This window comes from Dromiciops gliroides, chromosome 2 (genome assembly GCF_019393635.1).
Source record: "Dromiciops gliroides isolate mDroGli1 chromosome 2, mDroGli1.pri, whole genome shotgun sequence".
In the NCBI taxonomy this organism is placed as follows: domain Eukaryota; kingdom Metazoa; phylum Chordata; class Mammalia; order Microbiotheria; family Microbiotheriidae; genus Dromiciops; species Dromiciops gliroides.
The window spans coordinates 650,186,340-650,214,206 of NC_057862.1; the positions used below are offsets into that span (position 1 = coordinate 650,186,340).

General features: G+C 44.1%; 1 protein-coding gene across 1 annotated transcript in view; it reads left to right on the forward strand.

The window, feature by feature from the left end:
• Positions 1-27,540, forward strand: part of SPIRE2 (spire type actin nucleation factor 2) — a 62,489-nt gene extending 34,949 nt beyond the window's left edge. The window contains exons 3-15 of the mRNA XM_043988770.1: positions 1,162-1,521; positions 6,144-6,224; positions 7,327-7,491; positions 7,810-7,896; positions 9,290-9,413; positions 15,465-15,637; positions 17,585-17,801; positions 19,090-19,217; positions 21,932-22,066; positions 22,184-22,251; positions 23,305-23,332; positions 24,284-24,399; positions 25,003-27,540. Coding sequence (XP_043844705.1) covers positions 1,162-1,521; positions 6,144-6,224; positions 7,327-7,491; positions 7,810-7,896; positions 9,290-9,413; positions 15,465-15,637; positions 17,585-17,801; positions 19,090-19,217; positions 21,932-22,066; positions 22,184-22,251; positions 23,305-23,332; positions 24,284-24,399; positions 25,003-25,225 — 1,905 coding nt within the window. The 3' untranslated portion in view covers positions 25,226-27,540. The remainder of the gene's footprint in view (positions 1-1,161; positions 1,522-6,143; positions 6,225-7,326; positions 7,492-7,809; positions 7,897-9,289; positions 9,414-15,464; positions 15,638-17,584; positions 17,802-19,089; positions 19,218-21,931; positions 22,067-22,183; positions 22,252-23,304; positions 23,333-24,283; positions 24,400-25,002) is intronic.
• Positions 27,541-27,867: the final 327 nt, after the last annotated feature.

The following is a 27,867-nucleotide window of genomic DNA, read 5'->3' on the forward strand; positions in this document are numbered from 1 at the left end:
GTGGATTGAGCACTGGCCATGGAGTCAAAAGGACCAGAGTTCAGGTCTCACCTCAGACACTTAATAGCTGTGTGACCCTGGGCAAGTCACTTAACCCCAAATGCCCTAAAACATCCTGGGCCATCTCCAATCATCTTGATATGTATCTTGCCACTGGACCCAGATGGCTCTAGAGGAGAGAGTAAGGTTGGTGACCTTGCACAACCGTCCCTCACTTAAATCCAATCACTGCAAGTCATAATGTCATGGTCCTCTTCAAGAAAGAAGCACAGGGGCAGCTAGGTGGCACAGGGGCAGCTAGGTGGCGCAGTGGATAGAGCACTGGCCCTGGAGTCAGGAGTACCTGAGTTCAAATTCGGCCTCAGACACTTAATACTTACTAGCTGTGTGACCCTGGGCAAGTCACTTAACTCCAATTGCCTCACGAAAGAAAGAAAGAAAGAAAGAAAGAAAGAAAGAAAGAAAGAAAGAAAGAAAGAAAGAAAGAAAGAAAGAAAGAAAGAAAGAAAGAAAGAAAGAAAGAAAGAAAGAAAGAAAGAAAGAAAGAAAGAAAGAAGCACAAACAACTTTTCCTGGATTGTTTTGGTTATCTTTTTTTCTTACTGAGGGATTTGGGAAGGGATAGAAAAATGAACATCCAAAAACCAAAGTGATTTGAAAACCAATGAACACCAATAAAAGTTTTAAAATAAACTCTACCCCTTCCCCATAGGCTAAAATCAGATTCCTTTCCAAGTAGCCTTCCTCTCTCCCTTTCTTTGAACTCCTATCTCATTTATAGTTGGGACTATGCAGTTTAGCCCTTGATAAAATACACTGGTGTTCTCTAAGTATCTTGAATTAATCCTGTCTTCCTAACTAGGTATTTAGCTCCTTAAAGACAGAGTCAACATCTTATACTTTTTTTTTTTTTTAGTGAGGCAATTGGGGTTAAGTGACTTGCCCAGGGTCACACAGCTAGTAAGTGTTAAGTGTCTGAGGCCTGATTTGAACTCAGGTCCTCCTGACTCCAGGGCCCCTGCTCTATCCACTACGCCACCTAGCTGCCCCAACATCTTAAACTTTTGTATTCTCCTTAGTATCTTGTATGTCTGAGGAGGTGGGCTAACTTGACTATGTTGATGTCATCTCCCTGCTATAACTACTTTCTTTTCTTACCAGATGGTCCAGTCTCTGGGTTTTGCCATCTATCGAGCTCTGGACTGGGGGCTGGATGAGAGTGAAGAGCGGGAGCTCAGTCCCCAGTTAGAGCAGCTCATTGATCTAATGGCCAACAGTGATTCTGAAGACAGTGGTTGTGGGGCTGCCGATGAGGGCTACAGCGGGCAAGATGAAGAAGAGGAATCCAGCGAGGGCACCCGACGATACGTACGCACGTATTCCCAAGTCATGACGCTGTGTGCTTCCCGCCTGACAGACCCCAGAGAGGCTCAACCTCACTATCAGGCTGTGTGCCGGGCCCTTTTTGTGGAGACCGTAGAGCTGAAGGCCTTTCTCACCAAAATCCAGGAGGCCAAAGAGGTGGGTTGGCTAGAACAGCGGAAATGTTCTCATTCACTGATTCATTCAACCAGACTTGACTGTTTACTACAAGGGGACACAAGCTGTGGTCTCTGTTCTAGTTTGGGAGGTATAGAAACTAAAGAAAGATTCTATAGCAAAGACATGGAAGTGGAAAGACCAGTGGGCTGGGACTGAAGAAGACAGCCCACTAAATAGCTGAGGGTCCTTGACTGACTCATTTAACCTCTCTGGGCTTCTGTTTCCACATCTGTAAAATGAGAGAGTTGGACAAGAATTCCTTAGTTACATAATCCTATGGTTCTAATATACAGCATAGACCAAAGGGGTGAAGAGATGTCATTTTCCAGGCCTTCAGGACTCTTTTTTTTTTTTTTTGGTGGGGCAATAAGGGTTAAATGACTTACATAGCTAGTAAGTGTTAAGTGTCTGATGCCGGATTTGAACTCAGGTCCTCCTGACTCCAGGGCTGGTGCTTTATTCAATGCGCCACCTAGCTGCCCCCACTCAGGACTCTTGAAAGAAATCAGGTAATCTAATGGAAAAGGGCACTGAACTTGAATCTCTATTCCAAACCTTGGCTCCACAATTGATTGGATGAACTTGTGACTTTGGGAGAAATGTCTAACTTGCCTGGGCCCCAATTTTGTTTTAAAAGACAGCCTGGCCTGGTGGATGGGGCACTAAACTTGGACTCATGAAGACCAGAGTTCAAATACCACTTCAATAAATCTCTATTAAACACTTACTATGTGAGAGGCACAGTACTAAGTCTTTTGACTCCAAAACCAGGACTTTCTACTCTGCCTTACATTTATTTATTGAACTAAGAGAAGGGAAAATGCTAATGAAGTCGAGAATGTTCTTGCCACATGATTACACAGATGGGTAGAGGGACAGTAAGCATGAACTTGGAGCTTTTGTAAAGGCAGTTTGTATTTACTGTTCCTGTCATTATCACATAATGCATAGGCACAGTACCTTGCACATACTAGGTGCTTCATAACTATAGATTGAATTGAATTTGAAAGAATAGATTTGGAAGGTGATTTACCTCCTGGATTTGTCTCTCAATCTATAAAATTGATTGGACTAGATTATGTCTCTTTTAGTTCTAAATCAATGCTCCCAGATGATAAAGAAAAGGAAGCCCTGGCCAGATTCCCTTATCTCCTCTGGCTCTAAGGAGCAATCTACAAGATTGGATACCTTCTGGCTGATGGGACAGGAAATCCCAAGGTAGGGCCATTCAAAAGCAGAACTACCACTGAGTCCAAGCCTCTTATCATAGACATCGGTGTCCATGTTACTTTGCCCAGAGGCACTCTGTTGTTCCAAATCTGACCAGTGTCTTTTATGTGGTATGCTGCCCATCTGGCCAATTCCCAGTTTCCCTCAGCATCTCAGCACCTGGTTCCAGAAGAGATACATTTCAGATACTTCCTGTGATTTAGAGCATGGTCAGAATCCCTTATCCTCCTTTACCACTCCCACCCCAGTGATATGTGCTCAAAGTTCAGCTAGCATTTAGGGCTCCAACCTACCTTTCAAATCTTAATTTCACACTCTTCCCTTTCACCTAAGCTGTGCTCTAGCCCAGAGGTGTCACACACTAGCCCATAGGTCAACCACACTCCTTAGGGAAGCAGAACCAGATTGAAATGTCATAGAGAAGTGTCCAACAAAATAAATAAAAATAAAATCAAGCATAGATAATATTACATTTTAAAACTAAATTAATCTGTGACCTGCTGGGATCCTTATATACAGATTAGCAATGCCATTTCTATTTGATTGGGATACCTTTGCTCTCAGCCACTTAAAATCTTCTCCCCCTTCCCCCTCCCCATGCTTGAAATGCACTCCCTTCATATTTGAACTTATTGAAATATATCCTTTGCCCTACCACCCAAGCTATGGCCTCCCCTACCATGAAATCTTTCCTGCTATCCTTTTTTCTCCTTAAGGTAAAAGTAAGCCCTTCATCCTCAAATTTCACTTACCACATTCTACCTTGTATGTTCTTCTCTATATATCCTCTACACACTAGCCCTGCCCCCATTGGATTGTAGACTCCTCAGGGGCAGAGACCTTATTTAATTTTTGTATTCCTAAAACTCACCATAGTACCTCATAGGTACTTCATAAGAGAGCTATAATATGAAAGAAAGAAAGGAAGGAAGGAAGGAAGGAAGGAAGGAAGGAAGGAAGGAAGGAAGGAAGGAAGGAAGGAAGGAAGGAAGGAAGGAAGGAAGGAAGGAAGGAAGGAATTCTGGGTTCAGATCCCAGATCCCAGATCTGCCACTAATTACCTGTGTGATCTTGGGGGAGCCTCTTTTCCCTTGAAGGATTTCTTTTTTTTCCTCTATAAAAATAAGGGGATTAACCCTTCTAACTCTTATTCTAACATCTTTTGAATTAAGATCTCTCATCCAATTTAACTGGTTTAGTTAAGTGACCTAAAGCTCACACAAGTAGCTTTGCGAGTTCTCAGTGAGTAGAAGAAGAGCTCTCTGAAAGAGCTAATCTCTACTAAACTTCCCATAGGCAGCTGAGTCTCCTCCAACCGGGAAGATCACCTCCAGGACCATAAACTAACACCCTTTTGCAGGCTTAATCCTCCATCTAGAAAGAGATAGAAAGAAATGGTGGAGGCACCGATCATCCTCTTTGTATGCTGTTGGCTCAGTGTTCCAACCAAATGCTATGTGAGAACAGTTATTAAAAGCCTATGTTGTGGGCAGCTAGGTGGCACAGTGGATAAAGCATTGGCCCTGAATTCAGGAAGACCTGAGTTCAAATCCGGCCTCAGACACTTGACACTTACTAGCTGTGTGACCCTAGGCAAGTCACTTAACCCTCATTGCCCCACACACACAAAAAAAAAATATATATATATATACACATATATATATATTAAATTAAATTAAAAGCCTCCATTGTACCACCACTACCAAAAATCAAAACTGAGCACTCCTAATGCATTTAATGCTCAGGTTCCAATGAAGAGACAAGAGAATATACTTCCCTCTTTGTTTGTAGAGGTGGGGACTATGGGTGGGCGTGCAATGTCAGATTTGATTGATAAATTGATTAGTTTTGCTAAATTGAATTTTCCCCCTCTTTTTTATTCTGTTATTAGAAATGGCTCTCTGTGTGAAGAAGGGAGGCATATATTGTTTTGTGGGATTTTTTTCATATTTTTATTCTCAGCACTTAGCCCAGTGCCTGACACATTGTAGATGCTTGATAAATTTTTATTGACTTTTTATTGGGTATGTTGGAAAATGGAGGTGAAGCTTTATTGACTTTTTATTAGGTGTGTTGGAAAATGAAGACGATGTAACAGCAAAAGATTATCAGTTTAAAGGTTTAAAAGGAAATACATTTTTAGAAAGCCAATACACTTGTATTGCTCAGGAAGATGACAATAGATAACCAAAGCTTCCTGAACTAGTTTGAGGACGAAGAGATCTAGGATATGGAGCCGCTTGTTTCATGCTTGGGGATCAGGCCTAAATTAAGTCACGGTTAAAAGGCCCTACAAAGCTAAGGGGTGAGGGGGAGAGTGAGGGAAGAAACCACGTCTCTTAGAACATCCCCAGCTATGAGATAGAGGGTTAGGGTAGGAATTAACTCAGTGCTTTCTGTCCACATTCACAGCTCATAGACTGCAGCAACAAAGCCTAATCATTCTCAGTTGGGAAGGTAATGTCACACCTTCTCAGGTTCTCCCCACAATACTGTTAGTGTTTCCCAATGCCCTAAACACCAGTCTGGGTTCTTCTGTTCCCAGAATCCACTGGGTAATGTGTTCTCGGCATCTCAGCTCTTATTTGTTAGATGACACCCATCTAGGTCCCTTAGGTAATTATTCATTAGTGAAGAAAATTCTAAGTTTTTGAGGGGCTACTGTAAGATGATACCCAAACTTCAGAGGGCCATCGGTTGATTTTCTTTTTTTACTGTAAACTGTGGGAGTTTTAGAGCCCAGTGGTCTCCACTTCTAAGGGTCAGGCAGAATCTGGAATCTGGAGAAACTTAACCCTCCAGGTTGCCATGGGGATCCTTGTCCTGTGTAGTACCCAGCCTGATGCCCCACTTTTAGTACGTCTTCCTGTCCTGGTACTACTAGCTTGTGTGTGTCTGGCAGCCTCTCCCTGCTCCTAGTCAGAGCATTGGATAGAAGCACTCAAAATCCCAAGTTACAATGCAGGCCAACCCTACTGGGTGGGCCTTCCCCACTATGAGCACTATTCTCCACTATTCTCTTAGATGAGAGAGCCAGGGGAGAAAAAAGGGGGTTGTGATGATCTCCTTCTTATCTGGATGTCTTCCTCAGCCCCAGAGTTACTGGTCTCAGGCTGAAATGCCCCCGTTTATCAGCACATCATGGGACTGGTGGGAGGCCAGTGTCTAACATGGTACCGAAAATTTCTCTAATAAGGGCTGACAATTGGGGAGTAAGGAAGGTCCACCCAGGTTCCGCCATCAACTGAATGGCCTCAATTGTTCATTCTTAGCACGTCTGACTTTCCTCCGCCTAACGACGAGGATGAATTCCTCTTTCCTACTGGGCCCAGTTGTATAAGACCCTGCTATGTGATTGTATGTGATTGCAGATGCTCCTCAGACTTCGGGAGGATGAGTCTCAGGCAGAGAAGCCACAAGCTGACCTTGACAACCTTCGGCACAAAGACTGGGTAAGGAGTGGCTGTTTTCTCTCCCCAAAACTCTTACTCAGAACACCAAGGAAGTCTGGTTCGATCCTCACCTTGCTCTTTCTTTCTTTGGAATAATAATGACAGCCAGCATTTATATGATGCTTAACAGTTTGCAAGCATTTGATGTGTGTTTTATCTCATTTGGTCTTCACGATGACCCTATGAGGTAGGTGCGTATTATTTCCCCCATTTTATAGATGGGGAAATTGAGGCAGATAGAGGTTAGGTGACCTGCCCACAGCTAGGAGTATCTGTGGTAGAGTTCCAACTCCAGTTTTAGCATTCAGCCACCTGGCTTTCTCTCCTCTTATTTCCAGCATTTTGGGATGGGATGGGGGCCTCCGCCCTAGGGTTCCTTTGCAAACCTAGGCTTTCTTTGTGGAATCAGTGGGGAGGGAGGAGGCCTGATTTCCAGTCTGAAGACCTGTGTCAGAATCCTGCCTCAGAACCTTGCCAGCTGTGTAACTATGGGCAAGCCTTTTGACAGCCCCAGTTTTCAGTTTGTAAAATGAGAATCATCTCATTGGTATCAGCTGCCTTACAAGGTTACTGCGAAGAAGACCCTTTGCAAACCTCAGAGCTCTAGGTAAATGTGAGTTGTTAATGAGGATGGGGTCCTGGGCTTCAAGTTCATACCATCTAAGGAGTAGCTGAAGGAGCCCAGGGATCTTTCACCAGAACAAGATGGGGGGAAGGATAGGAAGGGGCACGTTGGAAAGTCTGTGTAGAAGAGAGTTGACACTTTTCTGCTTGGCCCCAGAGAGTAAAACCAAAAGCAACGGGCAGAAGTTACAAGAAAGCAGATTTATACTTGATAGAAGGAGAAATTTCCCAACAACCAGGACTATCTAGAAGTGGAAGGGGTTGCAACCAGAGTCAGCGGGTATGCCCTCATTGGAGGTCCTCAAGTCAAGGCTGGAGGGCCACTTGTCAGGTGCTGCGTGGATATGATTCCTTTTAGGGATGGGTTGTAGTAGATGACCCAGGAGGTCCCTTTCAACACCCAAATCCTATACTATGATAAGGATGACCGGTGGCCGCTTGAGTGGGAACAATATTTTGTTCTCTCTGTGGGTTCCAGGCCCGGCTCTGGGTGCAGCTGATGCGGGAGTTGCGTCATGGTGTGAAACTCAAGAAGGTACAAGAGAAGCAGTTCAACCCCCTACCCACCGAATACCAGCTGACCCCCTTTGAGATGTTGATGCAGGATATCCGAGCACGCAACTACAAGCTACGAAAGGTCATGGTGAGTCCCTGGGACTCTGGGCCTGCTAGCGGCTAGGCCAGGGAGAGAGAAGGTTACCTCTTGGGGTTCTCTTGAGCCATGTTACTCTCAGGAAGCCTTGGTGTTGGGTAGGTAAGATGAGAAAAGGTAAATTCACCTCTCGGAAATGGGAACGTCATTGGTCATTCCCAATCTGCTTTGGTGCCTCTGTTTTCCTATCTGTAAAATGGGGATTGATCAAGAACACGTTCCATTTCATTAGTATTCCTAATGCTAGGAAGCTATCAAATGTTCAGCATTGACTCATTCCCCATGTACTCTGCTACTTCCTTTGTCCAGGTTGACGGTGACATCCCTCCCAGAGTGAAGAAAGATGCCCATGAGCTCATTCTGGATTTTATCCGTTCCCGGCCTCCACTAAAGCAGGTAACCGATTTTGCCTTGGGGATCCTACTGTACTTGGCTATGCCCAGGGTCAGGGTCAAGTGTCAAGAGAGAGAAGTGAGCCGCAAAGCTTCAAAAAATTTCTTAATTTCAAAGTGTTTCCTTGTACCTGGCAATAGAAAATCTTCCTGGCCTATTGGGTGAAGATCTGGTGTCTGGTCTGGCCTGAAACCCTTGGAATTCATTTCCTAGGCTAGTGACAGACCCCAGGCCTTGCTTTTCTCCCCAGTGCTAATATGCAAAGCTGCTTTAATTTTGTTTTCCAGTCTGGGAGGAAATAAACCAACTGGTCACTCCTCTATTCTGCATTAGATTGAAGAGAAAGGAAAATAACACTGTTCTAAGACCTTTTACACGATATCTTATCAATATCCATCTGGGATGGGGACCAGACTCAGCTGGGTGAGGCCACTGGTTGAAATATATCCTAGGAATCTGCAGGAATTTGGGGCAGTGGTTCAGTTGGGGCTGAAGTCAGGAAGAAGATCAGAATTCAAATCTGGTCACTCCAACCTCTGTTTGCCTCAGTCTCCTCAATTGTAAAATGGAGATAATAATAGCATCTTCCACCCAGATTTGTTAAGAAGATAAAATGAAATATTTGGGAAGTGCTTTACAAACCTTAAAGTGTTGTCTAAATACTAGCCATTGTTGTCATCATCAATGTCATGTCGTCATCCCTCATTATTGTGGTGTAGTAAAAAGAGGATTGAACTCCTAATTAAGAGATCTTGGTTTGAATGACTTCCTGTCTGGGTGACTACAGGCTGACCCAACTGAACCTTGTTTGCCTCATAGTAAAATGGAGATGATACTGCGCTACCTACAATACAGGATTGTTGTGGGGAAAACCTAGTGCTCTTTGTAAATAGGAATTATCATCATTATTATTATTAGCCCTTTTCCTGGATACACCCAAGTTGGCGCTCAGGCAGATTGCTCTAACCACAACATGCCCTCTGCCTCCATGATACTACATCCTGTTTGCTTCCCTGAATGCTCAGCTGGATCCATGAGTTCATTGCTACAGGTGTCACTCCCATTAGCAATCAGACCCTTCAGTGCCTGCCCATCCAGTGGCCTCTGGTATGTGCCCCCACCCATCCATTCTTCAGAGGGGGGGTCTATGCATGTTCCAGGAGCCTTCCTGGCTTCTCCCTGACATTGCCAAAGATGACAGCACAGAACGTGGGCACCAGAATATTAATTACAGATACTTATAGGGTGCTTTAATGTACACAAAGTGTTTTACCTGGTCTCTGATGTGTCCCGCCCTGCCCCTGATCTCCCATCATCTCCCACTTTCTACCTGCGCATTCTGCTTGAAATCTCTCAGAATTCTAGGACATGGCTCTTATGTTTCTGTTCTCTGCAGGTGTCAGAAAGAAGACTTCGGCCCTTGCCCCAGAAGCAACGAACCCTCCACGAGAAGATCTTGGAGGAAATTAAGCAAGAGAGGAAGCTGCGGCCTGTGCAAGGCCCACACTGGAACTCTAAAGGTGCGGTACCCTCCCTCAGTGCACACACACACACTCACACACCCCTAATACCCCATCCCCTCTTCAGAATTAGAGCTATGTTCACAGAAGATACTGCATTAAGTTGGTCCCCCTGTTTGCTCTATTCACTCCAAAGATTATCACCATCAAGAACCCAGAAATTATTACCATCAAGAATACATCAGGTGATATATTGAATCACTAGCATAGTGGAAAGAGCATTAAACTGGGTGGGGAGGGGAAATTCAGTTTTAAATCGTGGAAAGTTTTATGCTTAAAAAAGTTCTATATAGGAGGCAGTTAGGTGATGCAGTGGATAAAGCCCTGCATTCAGGAGGACCTGAGTTCAAATCTCACCTCAAACACTTGACACTAGCTGTGTGATCCTGGGCAAGTCACCTGACCCTCATTACCCCGCCCCCCCCCCAAAAAAGTTATATAATTCATTAAGTCATTTATTAAGGGCCTTGTATATGCCAAACACATAAAAGGGATTCTAATGAAGACAAATGAGAAAATCCCTGACTCTTATATTCGACTGGAAGGAAATAAGTAAATAAAAATAGGTACCAGAAATACTTTTATGATTAAAAAAAATTTTTTAAATAGATACCAGGTAAATACAGAGCAGGTTGAAGAGCATTGACAATTGAGGGAATGAGGAAAGGCCTTTAGGAGTGGATGGCACTGAGCCTTGATAGAAGCTCAGGGCTCCAAGAGACAGAAGTGAGAAAGGAGAGCATCCTAGGCTTGGGAAACAGCCTGGGGGACACTAAAGTCCTTGAACTTGTCACATGATTCAACAACAGAAGTGGTTGTAGTTTCATCAATGGAAATAACCCTGTATCCTAAGGACCACAGAACCTTTCCATCAGCCATGCCACTGCACGTTCCTAGATTGTTGTATCCCCCTATTAGAATGTGAGTTCCTGAAGAGCTGGGGCTACTTCTACTTTCTATTTGTGTGCCCAGAACTTAACACTGCTATGCACATAGAGTGATTACTTATTAAATGCCTTTTTTTTTTAGGTTAGGCATTTGGGGTTAAGTGACTTGCCCAGGGTCACACAGCTAGTAAGTGTCAAGTGTCTGAGGCCATATTTGAACTCAGGTCCTCCTGAATCCAGGGCCGATGCTTTATCCACTGTGACACCTAGCTGCCCCTATTAAATACCTTTTAAAATTTATTCTTTTTTTGTTTGTGTTTTGGGTTTTTTTGTGAGGCAATAAGGGTTAAGTGACTTGCCCAGGGTCACACAGCTAGTGTCAAGTGTCTGAGGCTGGATTTGAACTCAGGTCCTCCTGAATCCAAGGCCAGTGCTTTATCCACTGTACCACCTAGCTGCCCCCTTAAAATTTATTCTTTATACAGAGGCATGGGGGAGGTGGGGAGTGGCATGAGGGATATGAGGAACAATAAGGACACTAGAATTTAGAGTATGTGAGGAGTAACATCATCAGCCTGGAAACAAAAGATGGATGCAGACTGTGAGGGGCTTTATGTCTTATTCTTTTTTTTATAGGCTTATTTTTTATTTTATTTTTTGCAGGGCAATGGGAGTTAAGTGACTTGCCTAGGGTCACACAGCTAGTAAGTGTCAAGTGTCTGAGGTCCTCCTGAATCTAGGGCTAGTGCTTTATCCACTATGCCACCTAGCTCCCCCTTTTATGTCTTATTCTAAAGGCAACAGAGAAGCACTGGAAGCTTCTTGAGCCGGAGAGACTTGAGGTGCTTTAGGAAGAGCAGTTTGGCAGCTGTGTGGAGGATGGGTTAGGGAGAGAAGAGGCTGGGGATAGGGAGCACAGTTATAAGGCTATTGCTGTAGCCCCCAGGTGAGGGGGGATGGGAGATAAAGGGCCTGAAAGAAGGACAAATGCAAGAGATGCTCCATAGGTAGAATTGACAGGCCTTGGCAGCTGAACTGATATGTGAGATGAGCTAAAGTTGAAGGTCACTTCTACTTTGCAAGCCTGGTTGACTGAAAGAGAATTAATAGAAATAAGCACTATGGGACGAGGGGGGAAAGATAATGAATGCTTTTCTGTATATGTTGAGTTTGAGATACTGGTGGTATATATCCAGGTGGAATGTCTAGTAGGTAATTGGAGCTTTGGGAAAATGCTTTGCCTAGATGTGCTAGTGAAATGCAGGGGATCTGAGGAAATGGACAAGAGATCACAGAGAAGGAGAAAAGGGCTCAGGACAGCTCTCGAGATGTGGCACATACAGCACGTGGGGATATAGATGAAGATTCAGCAAAAGAGACTCAGAAACGGGGTCAGCTAGGTGGCACAGTGGATAAAGCTCCAGCCCTGGAGTCAGGAGGGCCTGAGTTCAAATCCAGCTTTAGACACTTGACACCTACTAGCCGTGTGACCCTGGGCAGGTCACTTAACCTTCATTTCTGCCCCCCACCAATGATATGCTGAAAACCTAAGCCAATCAGTCAATAAATATTTATTAAGCACCTACTAGGCACTTAAGTGGTGCAGTGGTTAGAGTTCCTGCTTATATCAATATAGGGAGCTGCCGATGTCTACATAGAGGTAGCTAGATGCTGCAGTGGATAGAGTGCTGGGCCTGGAGTCTCAAAGATTCATCTTCCTGAATTCAAATCTGTCCTCAGACACTTTCTAGCTGTGCGACCTTGGGCACAAAGTAGGTACTTATTGTTGTTCAGTCATTTCAGTTGTGTCTGATTCTTTGTGACTACATTTGGGTTTGGGTTTTGTTTTGTTTTGTTTTTGCAAAGATACTGGAGCTCTGAGCTCCTTTCTTCCTTCTTTTCTTTCTTTCTTTTTTTTTTTTTTTTGGTATGAGGCAATTGGGGTTGAGTGACTTGCCCAGGGTCACACAGCTAGTAAGTGTTAAGTGTCTGAGGTTGGATTTGAACTCAGGTCCTCCTGAATCCAGGGCCAGTGCTCTATCCACTGCACCACCTAGCTGCCCCTCCTGAGGTCCTTTCAAGGCTCAGCTCAAGTACCATTGGCTCCTAGAGGTCTCTCCTGATTCCCTCAATTGTCAATGCCCCTCAACCTGCCCTGTATTTACATAGTGTCTATCTCCTTATTTCCATACATGTTATTTCCCTCCAGTCAAACGTAAGTGGCTGGAATTGTCTCATTTTTGTCTTTATGCAATCTCTATTATGTGTTTGGCACATAAGAGGGCCTTAATAAATGGATGGATGGCTTCTATAACTTTTTTAAAAAATATTAAGGTTTCCATGATTTTTTTTAAAAATGGACCCCCCTCCCCCTCAGTTTAATGCTCTTTTTTCACTATGCTAGTGGTTCAATATCTCACTTGATGGTTTTGGTAATCTCTGGAGTTGGTTAATAAGGTCAGATGCTACAGAGAGATCAAGAAGCATAAAAATTGAGAAAAGGCAATAATAGTGAGGTCGTTGGCAACTCCTGAAGGAGTAGTTTAAGTTGAGGTGAGGATAGAAGCCAGATTGCAAAGGAAGGGATATGGGAGTGGGAAGTGAGAAAATGGAAGCTATGTGTGTGTAAAAGCTATTTCTAAGAGTTTGGCTGGGATCTAAAATGAGAGAGCTTGAGAGCATAGTGGCTGAGCACACGGCAAAATTTTGTTAAGACATATGGCGAAAATATTGTTTTTAGTAACGAAACATATAATCCTCTGAATTTTACCCTAAAAACTTCACAATTTGAACATTTACTAGAGCAAACAGTTGGGTTTTTTTTTTAAATCAGCAATGGTGTAGTTACAAAAAGCACTGAATTTGGAGCCAGAGGACCTTGTTTGCCTCAGTTTCTTCATCTATAAAATGAGCTGGAGAAAGGAAATGGTTTGAATTCTAGCTCCTCTATTTAGTAGACATGTGACGTTGGACAAGTCTCTCAGTCCTTCTGAAACCTGAGTTTCAGAAACTAGACTTCCTAGCTTAAAATCTTAAGAAGCAGGGGGCAGCTAGGTGGCACAGTGGATGAAGCACTGGCCCTGGATTCAGGAATGCCTGGGTTCGAATACAGCCTCAGACACTTGACACATACTAGCTGTGTGACCCTGGGCAAGTCACTTAGCCCCCATTGCCCCATCAAAAAACCAAAAACCAACGAACCCCCCAAAAATCTTAAGAAGCATATAAGCCCAGCTCCACTTCTAAACTCAATTCAACAAATATTTACTAAGCAACTATGGGATGCAGAACACTGCTGGATGTTGGGAAATAGTTGGATAAAACTAGGGGTGTGCTGGAGAAAAAGCCCATTGTTAAGTTTTCAGTGTGGGCATTGATACCTTGAAAACTGGCAAAATGGCCACAAGTCATGTCTTGTATCTATTGTTTTGGTGATTGTCTAAACATCAAAAAGTGATGGATAAAATGTTAATGATGTGCATTAAACTTAAACTCTGCCCCATGGTGCACTGATTAAGTGTTCTGGATTTTGACATTGGGGGCAAGTCACTTCATCTCTGTAGACCACAGTTTCCTCACCTGAAAATGATAAGATTGGACTAGATGACTTCTAATGCTCCTTGCAGCTCGATAGTTCAAGGAGAGGTACAAATACGGTCTCAAGACTTCTCAACCTCCACAGGACACAGTTTTTAAAAGCCCTGTGCTAAATGAGGAATCAATGGCTCAGTTGGAATTAAAGTCAAATTCTTGGTCTCTATGTGACCTTGACTTAACCTATTGTCAAATGACATAATGGATGTTAAGTGCTCTGCAACGGTCCCATCCAATTTATACAGCCCTTTAAGTATTTCAATGTATTGATATTTATATCAAAGACATAGAGTGCTATATAAATGAGAAGAAATGATGACAGAAGACAAAAAAAAAACCATGGCCCTTGACCTCCAAGGGTTTGAAATATAAATGGAGGAGGAGAAGCTGAAAGATACAGCATCGTCCTAAATAGAAACGTGCATAAATATTAGAATAAGAGGCATAAATGTACACAGCCGCATCCCCAAAGGGCTAGCAGGCAACCAGAAGTAACCCACGGTAACCCACAGTGGAATCTGGTTAATTAGGAAATGTTTCCTATTTCCCACCTCCATGCGCTGTCCCCCATTCCTAGAAAGCTCTCCCTCTTTCTTATTATTACTATTAACTGTAGACTCCCCTAGCATCCTTCAAGGCCTGACTTTGCTATCATTTCCTACTCAGATCTTCCTGGATTCTACCTCTCCCCGCCCCCGACATAATTCTATATATTTTGTATTTATTTCCCCATTTCTCTCTCTCCTCCTCCAGTAGAATGTGCATTCCTTGAGACTGGTCTTTGTCTTTGGCTCCAGGACTTAGCATAGGACATGTTAATAAATGTTTATTGATCAGAATCAAAAGACCCCTGTCAGGGGCAGCCAGGTGGCGCAGTGGATAGAGCAGGGGCCCTGGAGTCAGGAGGCCCTGAGTTCAAATCTGGCCTCAGACACTTAACACTTACTAGCTGTGTGACCCTGGGCAAGTCATTTAACCCCCATTGCCTCGCGAAAAAAAAACAACAAACTTTAATCTGTCTTTAATCTGCTCTTAAAACAGGACTCTTATGATAATTAAGTCTGTTTCTTGAACCTGGAGCCTCTGAGATTCTTTCTTTCTTTTTTCTCTTTTTTTTTTTTTTTTTTTTGGCAGGGGGAAGGGTGAGAAAAGGAGGCCTGAATCCCCTCTATCTTGGCACCCGTGATCTGGTCTCACTGTTGATCTACACCAGACTTTTGAGTGTTCTCTTTCCAACCTATTCTTCTCTCTGAGGAGCCAATTCACCCCTCCTGAGATAACCTGATATCTCCCTAGCTCCTGGGGCTGGACTGTGTGAGCCCTCAGTCAGCATTACCCCTATTGCTCAGAACTCTTCAGCTCAAGACATCCATTAATTAGCCTCATCTCCTTCCTCAGGGGCAGCAATCAAGCCTGCACCCAGTCAGGAGGCTAACTCTGAATTTCTTTATTGACGAGGTTCATTAGAGCCCTCTGTGCTCAACTTTCCAAGAGTTATTATGTCCAATAAGTCTCATGTTATCTCCTTTGCCTACTTATCCTAACCCCCTTCTTGACTTTACTCTTGAAGGTTTTGGGTCCCTGCCCTGCATCCTCAATGCCTGCTCCAATGATGTGAAGTCTACTTCCTGCATAAACCTGTCCCTCTCTGGTGCTGGGAGCACCCCTCAGCGCCCACCACGGCCACGAGTCCTGCTGAAGGCCCCTACTTTGGCAGAAATGGAAGAGATGAACATTTCTGAGGTCAGAACCAGTGGAGGTTTTTTTTGTTTGTTTTGGTTTGGTTTTGGTGAGGCAATTGGGGTTAAGTGACTTGCCCAGGGTCACACAGCTAGTAAGTGTTAAGTGTCTGAGGCCGGATCTGAACTCAGGTCCTCCTGAATCCAGGGCCGGTGCTCTATCCACTGCACCATCTAGCTGCCCCTCTCTAATCTTTTTTCAACAAAACTCCACTGGTGGGGCAGCTAGGTGGCACAGTGGATAAAGCACCGACCCTGGATTCAGGAGGACCTGAGTTCAGATCCGGCCTCAGACACTTAACACTTACTAGCTGTGTGACCCTGGGCAAGTCACTTAACCCCAATTGCCCCGCCAAAAAAAAAAAAAAAGATTAGAGAAAGAGCCAGGAGGTAGTTTTCTGGAGTGGAGCTGGGGACATAAGAGAGCATTTCAATGGGGGTAGGGAACAGGGCTGACTGTAAGCTGGGATCTCTTTAGGTGACACAGCGGATAGAGCCTTGGAGTCAGAAAAACCTAAATTCAAATCTGGCTTCAGAACATTAGCTGTGTGACCTTGGACAAGCCACTTGAGTTCTGTTTCCTTTGGTTTCCTTATCTATAAAATGGGGTTAATTAATGTGCTATATAAATGCATCCACATCTCCTCTGTTTTTGGTCAAAGACTGAGTGTGATGTAAAGGAAGTGGGAGACATAAGTTCCAGCTCTGTCTTCTATAAGCCTATGTGACTTAGTCTCTCTAGGTCTATTTCTTCAGAGTTGGATTATAATCCCTAAAATCCCTGCTAATTCTTATCTCCTGCGAGCCTATAACATCCCTCTTACCTAGCCCTGGGAAACCTCTTCCATTTTTGGCTTCAAGACCCTATGCCCCAGGGAAACGGAGCTGGCAAGGACTCTATCTATAGAAAAGCCCCATCTACTGGGAATAGATCTCTTCCTGCTCTTGTTTCAGGCCTTTTGACTTGATACAAATCAATCAAAAAATGAAAAGATCACTTGTCAAAAGACTTACATTGTGATTCTGATTCACCCACTTACTGGCACTGTAAACCTTTACAGGGTGAGTATTGCACAATGGTTAGAGCACTAGGCGTGGACCTAAATTCAAATCTGCCCTCAGGTGTTTACAAGCTATGCGAACTTGAACAAGTCATTTAAACTTCTATTTGCCTCAGTTTCTTCACCTGTAAAGTGGAGATAATAACACCCACCTCTCCGAGTTGCTGTGAGGAACAATGAGATATTTGAAAAGTGTTTAGCACAGGCCCTGTTACATAGTAGAAGTTTAATAAATGCTTGTTGTTGTTGTTACAGCTGATTTGCTGACTATAGTTGAATTCAACTTAAAAAGAAAATCAGCTAGCTTCTATGTGCAAGGCTCTGTATTAGTTGCTGTATTAGGACAGGGCCCTGGTATACATAACCTTTTACTGTCACCAAATTTTTCATGACCCCCACATTCAGTTATGCAACCCCGCATTTCAAGAAGCTAGGCTGTAGGAGATATAAAAATGAACAGCACAGTTACTTAGTTCCTTTCCTGAATATACTTATAATCTAATAAGCTAATTCTAAGTGAGTTGCCTTCAAGGCTTTTCCTTGAGGAATCCCTAAACCTCCAGGTAGCAGGGAAGGTTTATTTGCTAAGGCCTTTGTCCTTTAGAGGTTTTGAGATTCAGTCCCTTCAGTGATGTGTCCCTAAGCCTGAGGCTGTCACCTATTTTGAAGGCTCAAGCCTACAATGAAGCCAGCCAGAGAGTGGGTTTTGATATCTTTTTCTTTGAATCCAATATATTTTATGCTGCTCTATTGAGAACCAATAGAGAAGTAGTCCCCTGTTGTTAAGCAAGGTGTTCCCTCTGGACGGACAGTGATGTCTGCCCAGGCAATTCCTTGTAAAACTGAAGGTACGGCTAGCAAGTTGTCTGTAAGTCCTGGTGTCCCCACAGGAGGAAGAATCTCCAAGTGGGGAGATGAATAGGATGAGCGGCTCCCTGCTGCCCCTGAAGCGCGACCGCTCCTTCTCCGAACATGACTTGGCCCAGCTCCAGAGCGAGATGGCCATGGGCCTGCAGCCGGACACTAAGCACCTGGGAGGGCAGGAGCTGGAAGCCCGACCCCGCTCAGGCAGCATGCACACGTGGAGGCCTGATACCACAGACCTCGGTAAGTCCTCCCCTCCTCCTGTTCTCACTGTAACCGGCTCTTCATTCTCCCCTGAGCCACGGAGGGGGCCCTGCACAGGCTCCCTTGAATCAGTGGTCAGAGCCAGTAGAATGTGCTGGAAAGAACTCTGGATTTGGCCTCAAGGGAACTGGAACATAATCCCAATCTGAGATTTAGCAGCTGTGTGTGGTCAGACTTCTGGGACCGATCCTCAGTTTCCTCATCTATTAAATGGAGATAACAATACTTCTTACTACCTGCCTCATAAAAAAGGAAGGAGTTGTGTAAACCTTCAAAAACTAGCAAAATATGTAGAGTTATTTCCTTTCCTCTAGACCCGAGGCTTCTTACCATGGTAGGGTTCATGAACAGATTTCAAGGTAGTGTGTGAACTCCTAAAAATCAACTTTTATTTTCACTAACCTCTAACTGAAATGGAGCAATGTATCATTCCACCAAAAGGCTCCTAGGTTGGGCAAAGAAACAAAGGTTAAGAACCTCTGCAAAAACAAAAACAAAACAAAACAAAACAAAAACCTCTTCCCCTGTATGTCCTGCCAAGCACAACTGGTTTAAAATCAAAGCCGCATAGGGGCAGATAGAGCACCAGCCCTGGAGTCAGGAGGACCTGAGTTCAAATCCAACCTCAGACACTTAACACTTACTAGCCGTGTGACCCTGGGCAAGTCACTTAACCCCAACTGCCTTACTAAAAAAAAAAAAAGAAGAGAAAGAAAATCAAAGCCGCATAGGTCTTACTCCAGAGCCCAGACAAGCTGCTCATTTCTCTATCCTGTCACTGATTTTCTGCCGGCTCAGAGACAGAGCTGGAAAGGGCCATTCTGACACCTGGGACAAAGCAGCATGAAAGACACCTTAAAAATCAACTTTTAAAAAGAATTCAGTTGGGGTGAGGGTGGGGCTTAGAAAGAGACCCCAGGACACTGAAGCCTTCCCCAACCCTGTCTTAATTCCAGGGTCTTTCTTCTGTTAATTATCTCCTATTTATCCTATATACAACTTGCTTTTGTATTTATTTGTCTGCATGTTGTCTCCTCCATTAGATTGTAAGCTTCCAGAAGGCAGGGACTGTCTTTTACTTCTTTTTGTATTCCCAAAGCTTAGCACAGTGCCTGGCACATAGTAGGCTCTTAATGTTTGTTGATTAATTGGGAGAGACAAAAACCCTGGGACACCTGAAATCTTCAATGAGCCTGAGGCAGGAGAGGTTCTGACCTGTTAATCAGCTGTTTGTGCTATCTACCAGATATCTCTTCTGTTTCTCTAGGATCATTTCCCCACACCTACCAAGCCCTTAAGGAATCCAGTTCTCCTGCCCACAGCTCCCTGGGCTCTGTAGAGGAAAGACCAGAGGGCAGTTCAGCACTGGACAGTCACTCAAAACACCTGTGGCTGGTAAGTAGTTGGGATACCATTCTGATGGCCAAGGGCAAAAGTCTCTATTTGTAACTTGGAGTCAGCAAAAGTAACTCAGAGCACCGAGCTTGAGGTTAGGCAGACGTGAGTTCAAATTCAACCTTAGACGCTTTCTAAGTTTGTGGCGACAAGTCCCTTCGTCTTTGTCTGCCTCAGTTTCTTCATCTGTACCATAGGGATAATGTCACCTGCCTCTGAGGATTGATGAGATGGACAATACTCGTAAAGCACTTTGTACATCTTAAAGTGCTATGTGCTGGAAGCACTTGTTTTTATTTATTGTTAATAACAATATAATTATCTAAGTAGCTTTGCTATTCCGCCAGTGCTGTCCTCAGGCATGCCAGCAGTGGAGTATTGTTGAGGTATTATCTGTGTAGGTATATCTAATAGTGCTTCCAGCACCGGCCCCATACATCCAACCTCACTCTATGGATAGACTTTGCTGCCACCTGCTGGGAAAATTTGGTGCTGCTATTTGAAAGACACTCGTGTAGATAAGCCAGTGTCCAGACCTGAGCAGTGAGGTCAGGACGGGTCGTATTAATGTTGGGCTGGGCTGGGTTTTGTGGTACCTGAATACTGTTCTAAGTCTTTCTCCTCCTCTTCACCTTCCCTCTTTTTTTTTAACATATAAGGTATTTTATTTTTTCCGTTACATGTAAAGATAGTTCTCAACTTTTGTTTTATACAAGCTTTACAATTTCAGATTTTTCTCCCTCCCTCCCCTCCCTCCCCCCTCCCCTAGACAGCAAGTAATCTGATATAGGTTATATCTATATATCTATATACATATACATATATATATATATACACACACATATATATATCCATAATAACATTAATCCTATTTCTGCATTAATCCTGTTATAAGAGAAAAAATCAGGGCAGTAATGCAAAACCTCAAAATAGAAAAAAAAAACCAGCACCCAAAACAAAAGAGATAGTATGGTTCAATCAGCATCTATACTCCACAGTTCCTTTTTTTTTTTTCTTGGATTTGGAGATCCTCTTCTATTATGAGTTCCCTGGAACTCTTCTGTACCATTGCATTGGTGAGAAGAATATAGTCCATCACAGTAGGTCAACACTCAATGTTGATGATACTGTGTACAGTGTTCTTCTGGTTCTGCTCATCTCACTCATCATCAGCTCACATAAGACCCTCCAGGTTTCTCTGAACTCCTCCTGCTCATCATTTCTTACAGCACAATAGTATTCCATTGTATTCATATACCACAACTTGTCCAGCCATTCCCCAATTGATGGGCACCCCCTCAACTTCCAATTCCTTGCTACCACGTAAAGAGCAGCTATAAATATTTTTGTACATCTCACCTTCCCTCTTGGTGATTCTTTTTCTTGTGAGCCTCCTATGCAGGTGTATATGTCAAATGTGTTACTCTCTCTCTAAGCAATATGATGTAGTTGGGGAAAAAAAAACCCACTGAGCTACGAGTTAGGAGATGTGATTCTGGTACTAGCCCTGCCACTGTGTCATAAGACTCGACAACTGGTTATATAAGTGTGTCGAGGAAGAACAAGACCTTAGAAACCTAATGACTTGGACATGTTGAGTTTGGGATGCCTGTATTCAAGACATCCCCATCAAAGTGTATACTAGACTTGTCTACCTGGTGATTTGGGACCCAGCTGGGTCTATATACATCTGGGAGTCATTAGCATTCAGATAATAATTAAAGCCATGGGATTCATAGTTGATGGTAAACTTTCATTGATGATAATGGAAGGTTTCAATCGCTGTTGGCTCGTATTATTAGCCATTCACGGAGCAGATAGGACTTGAAATGGACTCTAAAGGATTTATAGACTTTGGAGAGGCAAAGAAAAAGGGCATTTGTGGTAGGGGGAAACGGGATGGGCAATGGGAATGGACAATGGAGACAACGAGAAGACTGACTCGGCTAGAACAAAGTGTACAAATTGGTAGCAAGTAAGGACAGGTACACAGACCTTTGGATGTTGAGATAAACAGTTTGGGAAGTGATTCAATATATCAAAGATCACTGCATCCTGAGTGCCTGATCACTGTGGTATCTATTTTTGGGTGAAATCTTACTCCAAACTCCAAAAGTACATTTTGTCCCACTTCTGCCTGAAGGTATTTTGCGGGATCCTGCAGCTGCTGACCTCACCACCTGGTGGATGCAGTGTTGGGGCCCCACCTAGTGGTTTCTCAAGTTTCTTAGCCCACATTATTTGAGAATTTTACTGGGATTCCTGAGAACAGGCTGCTTATCTTTGCAGTCCTGGAAACAAGCAAGGGAAGAGAAGGAACTACTAAGACCAGCTATACTCACCTCCCATTTGAGCCTTGTCAGAGCTTTCTCCTGAGTCCCTTCCTAAACTCCTCATCACCCCACCCCACCCCACCCCTTGTTTCCTTTTTTTCCCCTTACAACTGAAAGGTTCATTTTATCACTAGGTATTTGGGCTGATTCCTAGAGGGAAAAAAAGAGGGAAAAGCTCAAGTTCTCTAGTAATAGGGAGCCATTTTAGGTTCTTAGCAGGAGAATGACACAAGAAAATGTATTTGGAAAGAAGTCTAGCATCACTGTCCAAAGAAGATTCAACAGAGACCTTGTTTAGTCCTTCCAGGAAGATGGAAAACAAGCACTTTCACACCTAAGGCATTGAGCTGTTTAACCTACCCTTTCCCTTTCCATCCATAGGAATTCAGCCATCCAGTGGAGAGCCTAGCTTTGACTGTGGAAGAGGTGATCAATGTGCGCAGGGTGCTGGTAAAGGCTGAGATGGAGAAGTTCTTGCAGAACAAAGAACTTTATAACAGCCTGAAGAAAGGAAAGGTGAGATGGGGTCCTGACCCTCAAAGCTTCAATATCCCTGATGTTGCTGAGCAGACCTCAAATCAGGCTGGGGTGAGGGTTTAATTAATTGGTTGTTTGGCTTTTTTAAACTTGCAGATATGTTGCTGTTGTAGAACCAAGTTCCCTCTGTTCTCCTGGCCAGCTACCTGTCTCTTTTGTAAAAGGTGAGCCTTTAACCACTGATTGGCCTTGGGATATAGGAAAGTATATGCATTATAGAGATATAAGACCATATATTTATAGTTGGAAAGGGACCAGAGAAGTCATCTACACACTTCACAATGCAATGTGGTGGTTGTAGCGAAGGGATTTTTGCAAACCTAAAAGTGCTATATAAATGTTATTGGCATTGTCGTCTACTCCAATCTCTGAATTTTACACATAAAGAGACCGAGGCCCATGGGGCTAAATGATTTAACCAGTGTCATGCAGGGTAAGAAGCTGGGTTCCAACCCAGGTTTGCTATGATCATTCCACTGTATCCAAGGCCTGGATCTGGATAGGACCTTTGAGTCTCACCTTGTTTGGAAACAGGAAATCCCTGCTTCATTAAGACCTTAGGAAAGTCATTTAGTTTTCTTGTATGAAGAGACACAGAGACAGACAGAGAAAGAGAAGAAAAGACTGAGGAAGTAGCAAAAAATAGTGGGAAAAGCTCTCTGTATTTGGAGTCAGAGGTCCTGAATTCAGGTCTCAGTTCTGCTGTTTGCTACCTCAGAGACCACTGGCAAGTAATTTTTCTTCCTTGGGGCTTGGAGTATATGACTTAAGACCCCATCCAGCATGAGTTCATGATCCTGTGACCTCTGACAGGATTGGACTTGGGGTCCTACTGAATCCTGGTTTCCATCATCTAGGAAATTGTTATCTCTGGCTGAGCTAAGAGCTTAAGACCTAGGTTTCGTTGGGTCAGAGAGTCCTTCAAGGTTGAGAATCATTCATAATTAAGGGGAGATACAAAGGTTAAAGGGAAAGCATCAGAACAAGTAGTCTAAGGTGACATCCACAGGAACTGAAAAGTATTTGGGGATGGGAACAAGTAGAGAAAGCAAAACTATACAAAGTATAGTGAAAATAAAAGAATAGCAATGGAGTGGAGACCGGGTTGAAAATAGGGGTGGGTAGGATATGAATGGGGATGAGGTGATGATAGGGAATTTGGGAAGATTTTATGTGGTACCCTTCTTAAAAACAACCTTCCCTTCTTTCTGTTTCAGAGCTGTCTGCACTTCCTGTAGCATAAAGGTAAGAGTGGTCCACCTGAATCCTGAGCAGGGCTTCCAGAGGTTTGGGGGTATCCTCTGGTCATAGTGGGCACGGTCAGCACACCTGGCCTGAGGGGCCAAATGTTGGGATAGTGGGGGTAGATTTGCTTCATTTTGGATGGTCCTGCCCTCCAGGGGAGGCTCAGAATCTGAAAGCAGAAAGGGACCTTGAAGTCACCTTGTCCCTATAAGTCCTTTGAAGCAAGACCAAGCCTAAATAATCAAAGGAGGAGCCATCAGATTTAAAAAACAAAAAAGCAAATATTTGTTGGCCATCAGCTTAAAGAACAATCTATTGAAAGGCTGTAGAGTTAGAAGTGCTAGTGGAGAAGGGAAAGCAACATCTGGTAGTCTGTCTTCAGGGGCGCAGTTTTGCAGCAGGATGTACCATGTGGGGATTGGTGGTGGGGATGTCAAACTTCATGTTGCTATATAGGTACCTCTGGCAGCTAGATGACATGTACATAGATAGTAAGAATAAAATATTTTAAATTACATTGCAGTAATTTTAGGGGGTGTGAATTACTAACACTGGAGGAATTAAGCAAGGAATCTTGAAGGTGGTAAAACAAGTTAAGGGCTGGAAGAGGTAGAGGTGGAAAGGGGGTGGATTCCAGGCCTGGGGGTTGGCCTGTACAAAGCATGAAAATGGAATGTAGAGTGTTATATGCAGTGAAATTCAGGTAAGCCCGTTTGGCTAGATTATAAAGCAATATGTAATCATTGTGGAAATGGAAATTAGAATCCAACTGAGAAGGGGGGTTAAAGCCAAACTGAGGAGTTTTTTATTTTATCTAGAGACAATAAAGAGCCAGAGCAATTGAAGAGTCTTAAGAAGGAGAATGCTTTGCTAGCCTTTTTTCATGCCAGTGATTTTGCCCAAGCTCTAGAAAGTCCTTCAACCCTACTCTCCCTTGTATTTGTGTTGCAGATAAAGATGCCTTCTAAGAAGTTTGCACACATTCCCGTTTACACTTTGGGCTTTGAGAGCCCTCAAAAGGCTGTGACTGCCAAAGCCATGCTGACCCGGAGGAGAGATGTCTTCCAGTGAGTTCTTTCTCTTTATCCCCTTGGTATGGAGATGCTTACTGTGGGCAAGAATTAGCCCCAGGGAGGGTGCAGCAAAACGTTATTTCTCATCTCCCATCCATCACCTTGGAACTAGAGAATCTCAAGGTAGTTATTTCAAAATACAGATTGTGGGGCAGCTAGGTGGTGCAGTGGATAGAGCACCGGCCCTGGAGTCAGGAGGACCTGAGTTCAAATCCGGCCTCAGACACTTAACACTTACTAGCTGTGTGACCCTGGGCAAGTCACTTAACCCCAATTACCTCACTAAAAAAAACAAAACAAAAACAAAACAAAATACAGATTGTTTGGGATAGTAGTTGGGAAACATCAATAGGTTAAAGATGGAAGTTCCCCTTTGGTGTTGGTGAAGTCTGAGAAGTTTTGGGAAATTGGGCCAAGGACCACTGAGCTCCTTCTGTGGAGGAAACATTGCCTGGGTGAATTTTTCTAGGACTGATTCCAAAATGGGATAGGGCAGCCACTCTCTGCATTGGAAGAAATCGCTTGTTTCCAGACCATTCTAACTCTCCTAAACTCACCCCCCTCCCAAATTTTCCCCACCCTGCTTTTAATCCACAGGTCCCTGCAGGGGACAAAATGGCGCAGTGTGGAAGAAGAATTCCCTCACATCTATGCCCATGGCTGCATCCTAAAGGATGTCTGCAGTGACTGTACTAGCTTTGTAGTGGACGTGGTCAGTTCCAGCCGGAAGAGTGTGGATGTCCTCAACACCACGCCCCGAAGGGCCCGACAGACGCAGTCCCTCTACATCCCTAACACCAGGACTGCCTGGGACAAGTGAAGGACCTTCTGTGTTCCCCCTCACCCCCCTAGCCCCACCTTACTCAGTCTCTCCATCCTGGTGACTAACAGGCCTGAGCATTCCTCCTGGGCACCATGATGATGGTGATGATAATGATGGATGAGAGGCATGTCTCTCCAATACTGCTCTGCTCTAGTCATCAAGCTTTCAGTGGTACTTTCTGGGGCCCAAATCCATCTCTGGGGTCAAACTGGAATGGAGTCCAGTCATAAAAAACCATGCCTGTAGCCCTCCCCCCTCAGCACAGCTCCCCGACTTAGCACCACCTCTCAGGTGAATGAATCACCCTCTGAGTTGTGCATGTATATATATACATATATAGATACATTTATATAATATATTCACAGTCTATATATTTATATACATTGTTTACTGGGACCTAAGAGTCCTTTGGGGGTCAGGGCTCACACAGAGGCACTTGGGTTCCCAGGCATCTCCATGGTAGAGGCTTGCTCGGGGACTCTTCTGAAGGTTCATGAGAAAGGACAAGGCCCTCTCGATATTAGTGGGCAGAAAAGTCTGCAAAGGTAAATTTGAAGGAAAGAAGGAGAAATGGACTTTCTTGAGTCTGGGTTGGGAAGGGAGGATTAGTCAGGGAGAAGAGCAGAAAAACCGAAGCTGAGATTTCTGGCTACTCTTTGATTCTTTGCTGTTTCCTCGGTTTCCTTTTTCTCACCATTGGCATTGAGGTTAAGGAAAGGAGGAAATGGTTTCTGTTCCCTAAATGAAAGTCCTGGACTCATTTTCCTTCTGTCCTGTGGTGGATTAAGCCCATCTGCCTCTTCCTATTTTGGCTTAAATCTTATCTTTAGAGGATAAAGGACCCTAGTGGAGTGATGGATGAAGTTCCATCAGGAACATATAGCTCAGTTGAGATTCCTTCCTATGTGAAGCTGAATGAGCAGTCCCTGGTTCCAGTAGTCTAGCAGGTCTTGACTTTTTCAGGGCTATATTGGGGGGGGGATAGGGACATTGAGGTGTACAGAAAAGACTTGGGGCAAAGGAAAGAGTAGGTAATACTTGATTCCATGACACTCTACTTGTGCCTCCTCTCATCCACTTTCATACCCATCTCTCCTGCTCAGGAAGCTTCCAGAACTTCTTTAAGAAGGCTCTCTCCCTGATCAACTTCCCTTTCTTCTGCCCAAAGTAGGGAAGGATGACAGGGCAGCAAAAAATAAAATGACCATAGGAAGCTGGGACGTCCAATCATCCACAGTGCTAGAATCAGAATAGTTCCTTTGTCTCTTCACATATCTACATATTCGTGGCTCAAAAAAAATGAAGCCTTATTTATCATAACTCTCATTTTGCTTCTTTCCCTTCCACTCAGGCTCTCTTACATGTCTCACACCTTCCTCTCATCTGTCTGCCCCTGATTGCCACCAAAATCTACCCTCCCTCTCCTCTTGCTCTTACCCTTCACTGCCATACAGTAGGAGGGATGCATTGATAGTCCTTAAGCTTCTATCAGTCACTGTGGCTGCACACATAAAGCAGAGGCAGCAGCCTCCCCCACCCCCAGCCCTGCCCCAGCTCCTTCTACAGCGATCTGGGACAAGTGTTTCTGGGAGAGAATATCACGGTAGGAAAGTTGGGATGGATGAATCTATTGGCTGTGGCTGCATTACCTCTTGGCCTCTTCTTCCCTTTCAATCTGGCCACCTGATGGTCCAGAAGAGCTACAGTGTTGCTCCAAGGTCATGCTGTCTTCCAGGCATCTGACGCTTCTGTCTTTTGGACAAAGGAATGAGTATCCACCCTTAACCCAAGCTAGATGTCAGTTTCCTGACAAGACTTCAGGGTTTGGTCAGTGTACCCCAGGAAGATTTAGTCGGATGCCCATCTCTGCATGTTTAACCCATAGTTCAGCCCCGATATGAGGGGAAATTCTCAAGAGCTTCCCAGGGAAGCATTTTTAGGGCCAATCCCAGACCTTGGGATTTATCAGGAGAAACTGAACTGAGATACTAAAGCTCTATTAATGTCTACCTGAAAAGTCTGCATTTTAAATCAAGGGGCACTTCCATCTCTCCTTTCTTGGGCCATAAACTTCCCATCTATCCTGTGTACTTACCTCTCCTGTCTCCTCCCCCTCATCCCTCTGGCCCTCCACCACATAAAGAGTCACACGTGAACATCAGTGTCTATGCAGTGCCCAGCGTGGTGAGTGCCGGATCCCCGGCAGGACCCTCAAAGCCACAGGGCAGTGCAAAAGGAATATACTGTAAAGACTGATCCCTTGGGATCCTCCCCTCTGTATATATGATTTTCCCCAGTGTAATAAAGTTTTATTTGGGTTAAGCCAAACCAACTGTTCTCATGAGGATTCATGTTCCGGGGCTGTGGGTTATTGAGTCACATATTGGAAAAACCGCACAAATTCCCTTTCTCTCCGGACAAATACTCCAAAGGATGAATTGGATTGTTAGGCTGCTGCACGTCCTCCATGGGATAGGACTGCTTTCCTTCCAATAAGCTTTGCCTAGGAAATTATTGGCTGGGTCCAATACCTGTGACTGAACCAGGAAGACTCACCCATGCCAGCGTGATCCTGGGCAAATCACTTAACCTCTAAACAGTTCTCTTAAGACTGAGTTTCAGAAAAAGTGCCAACCTGC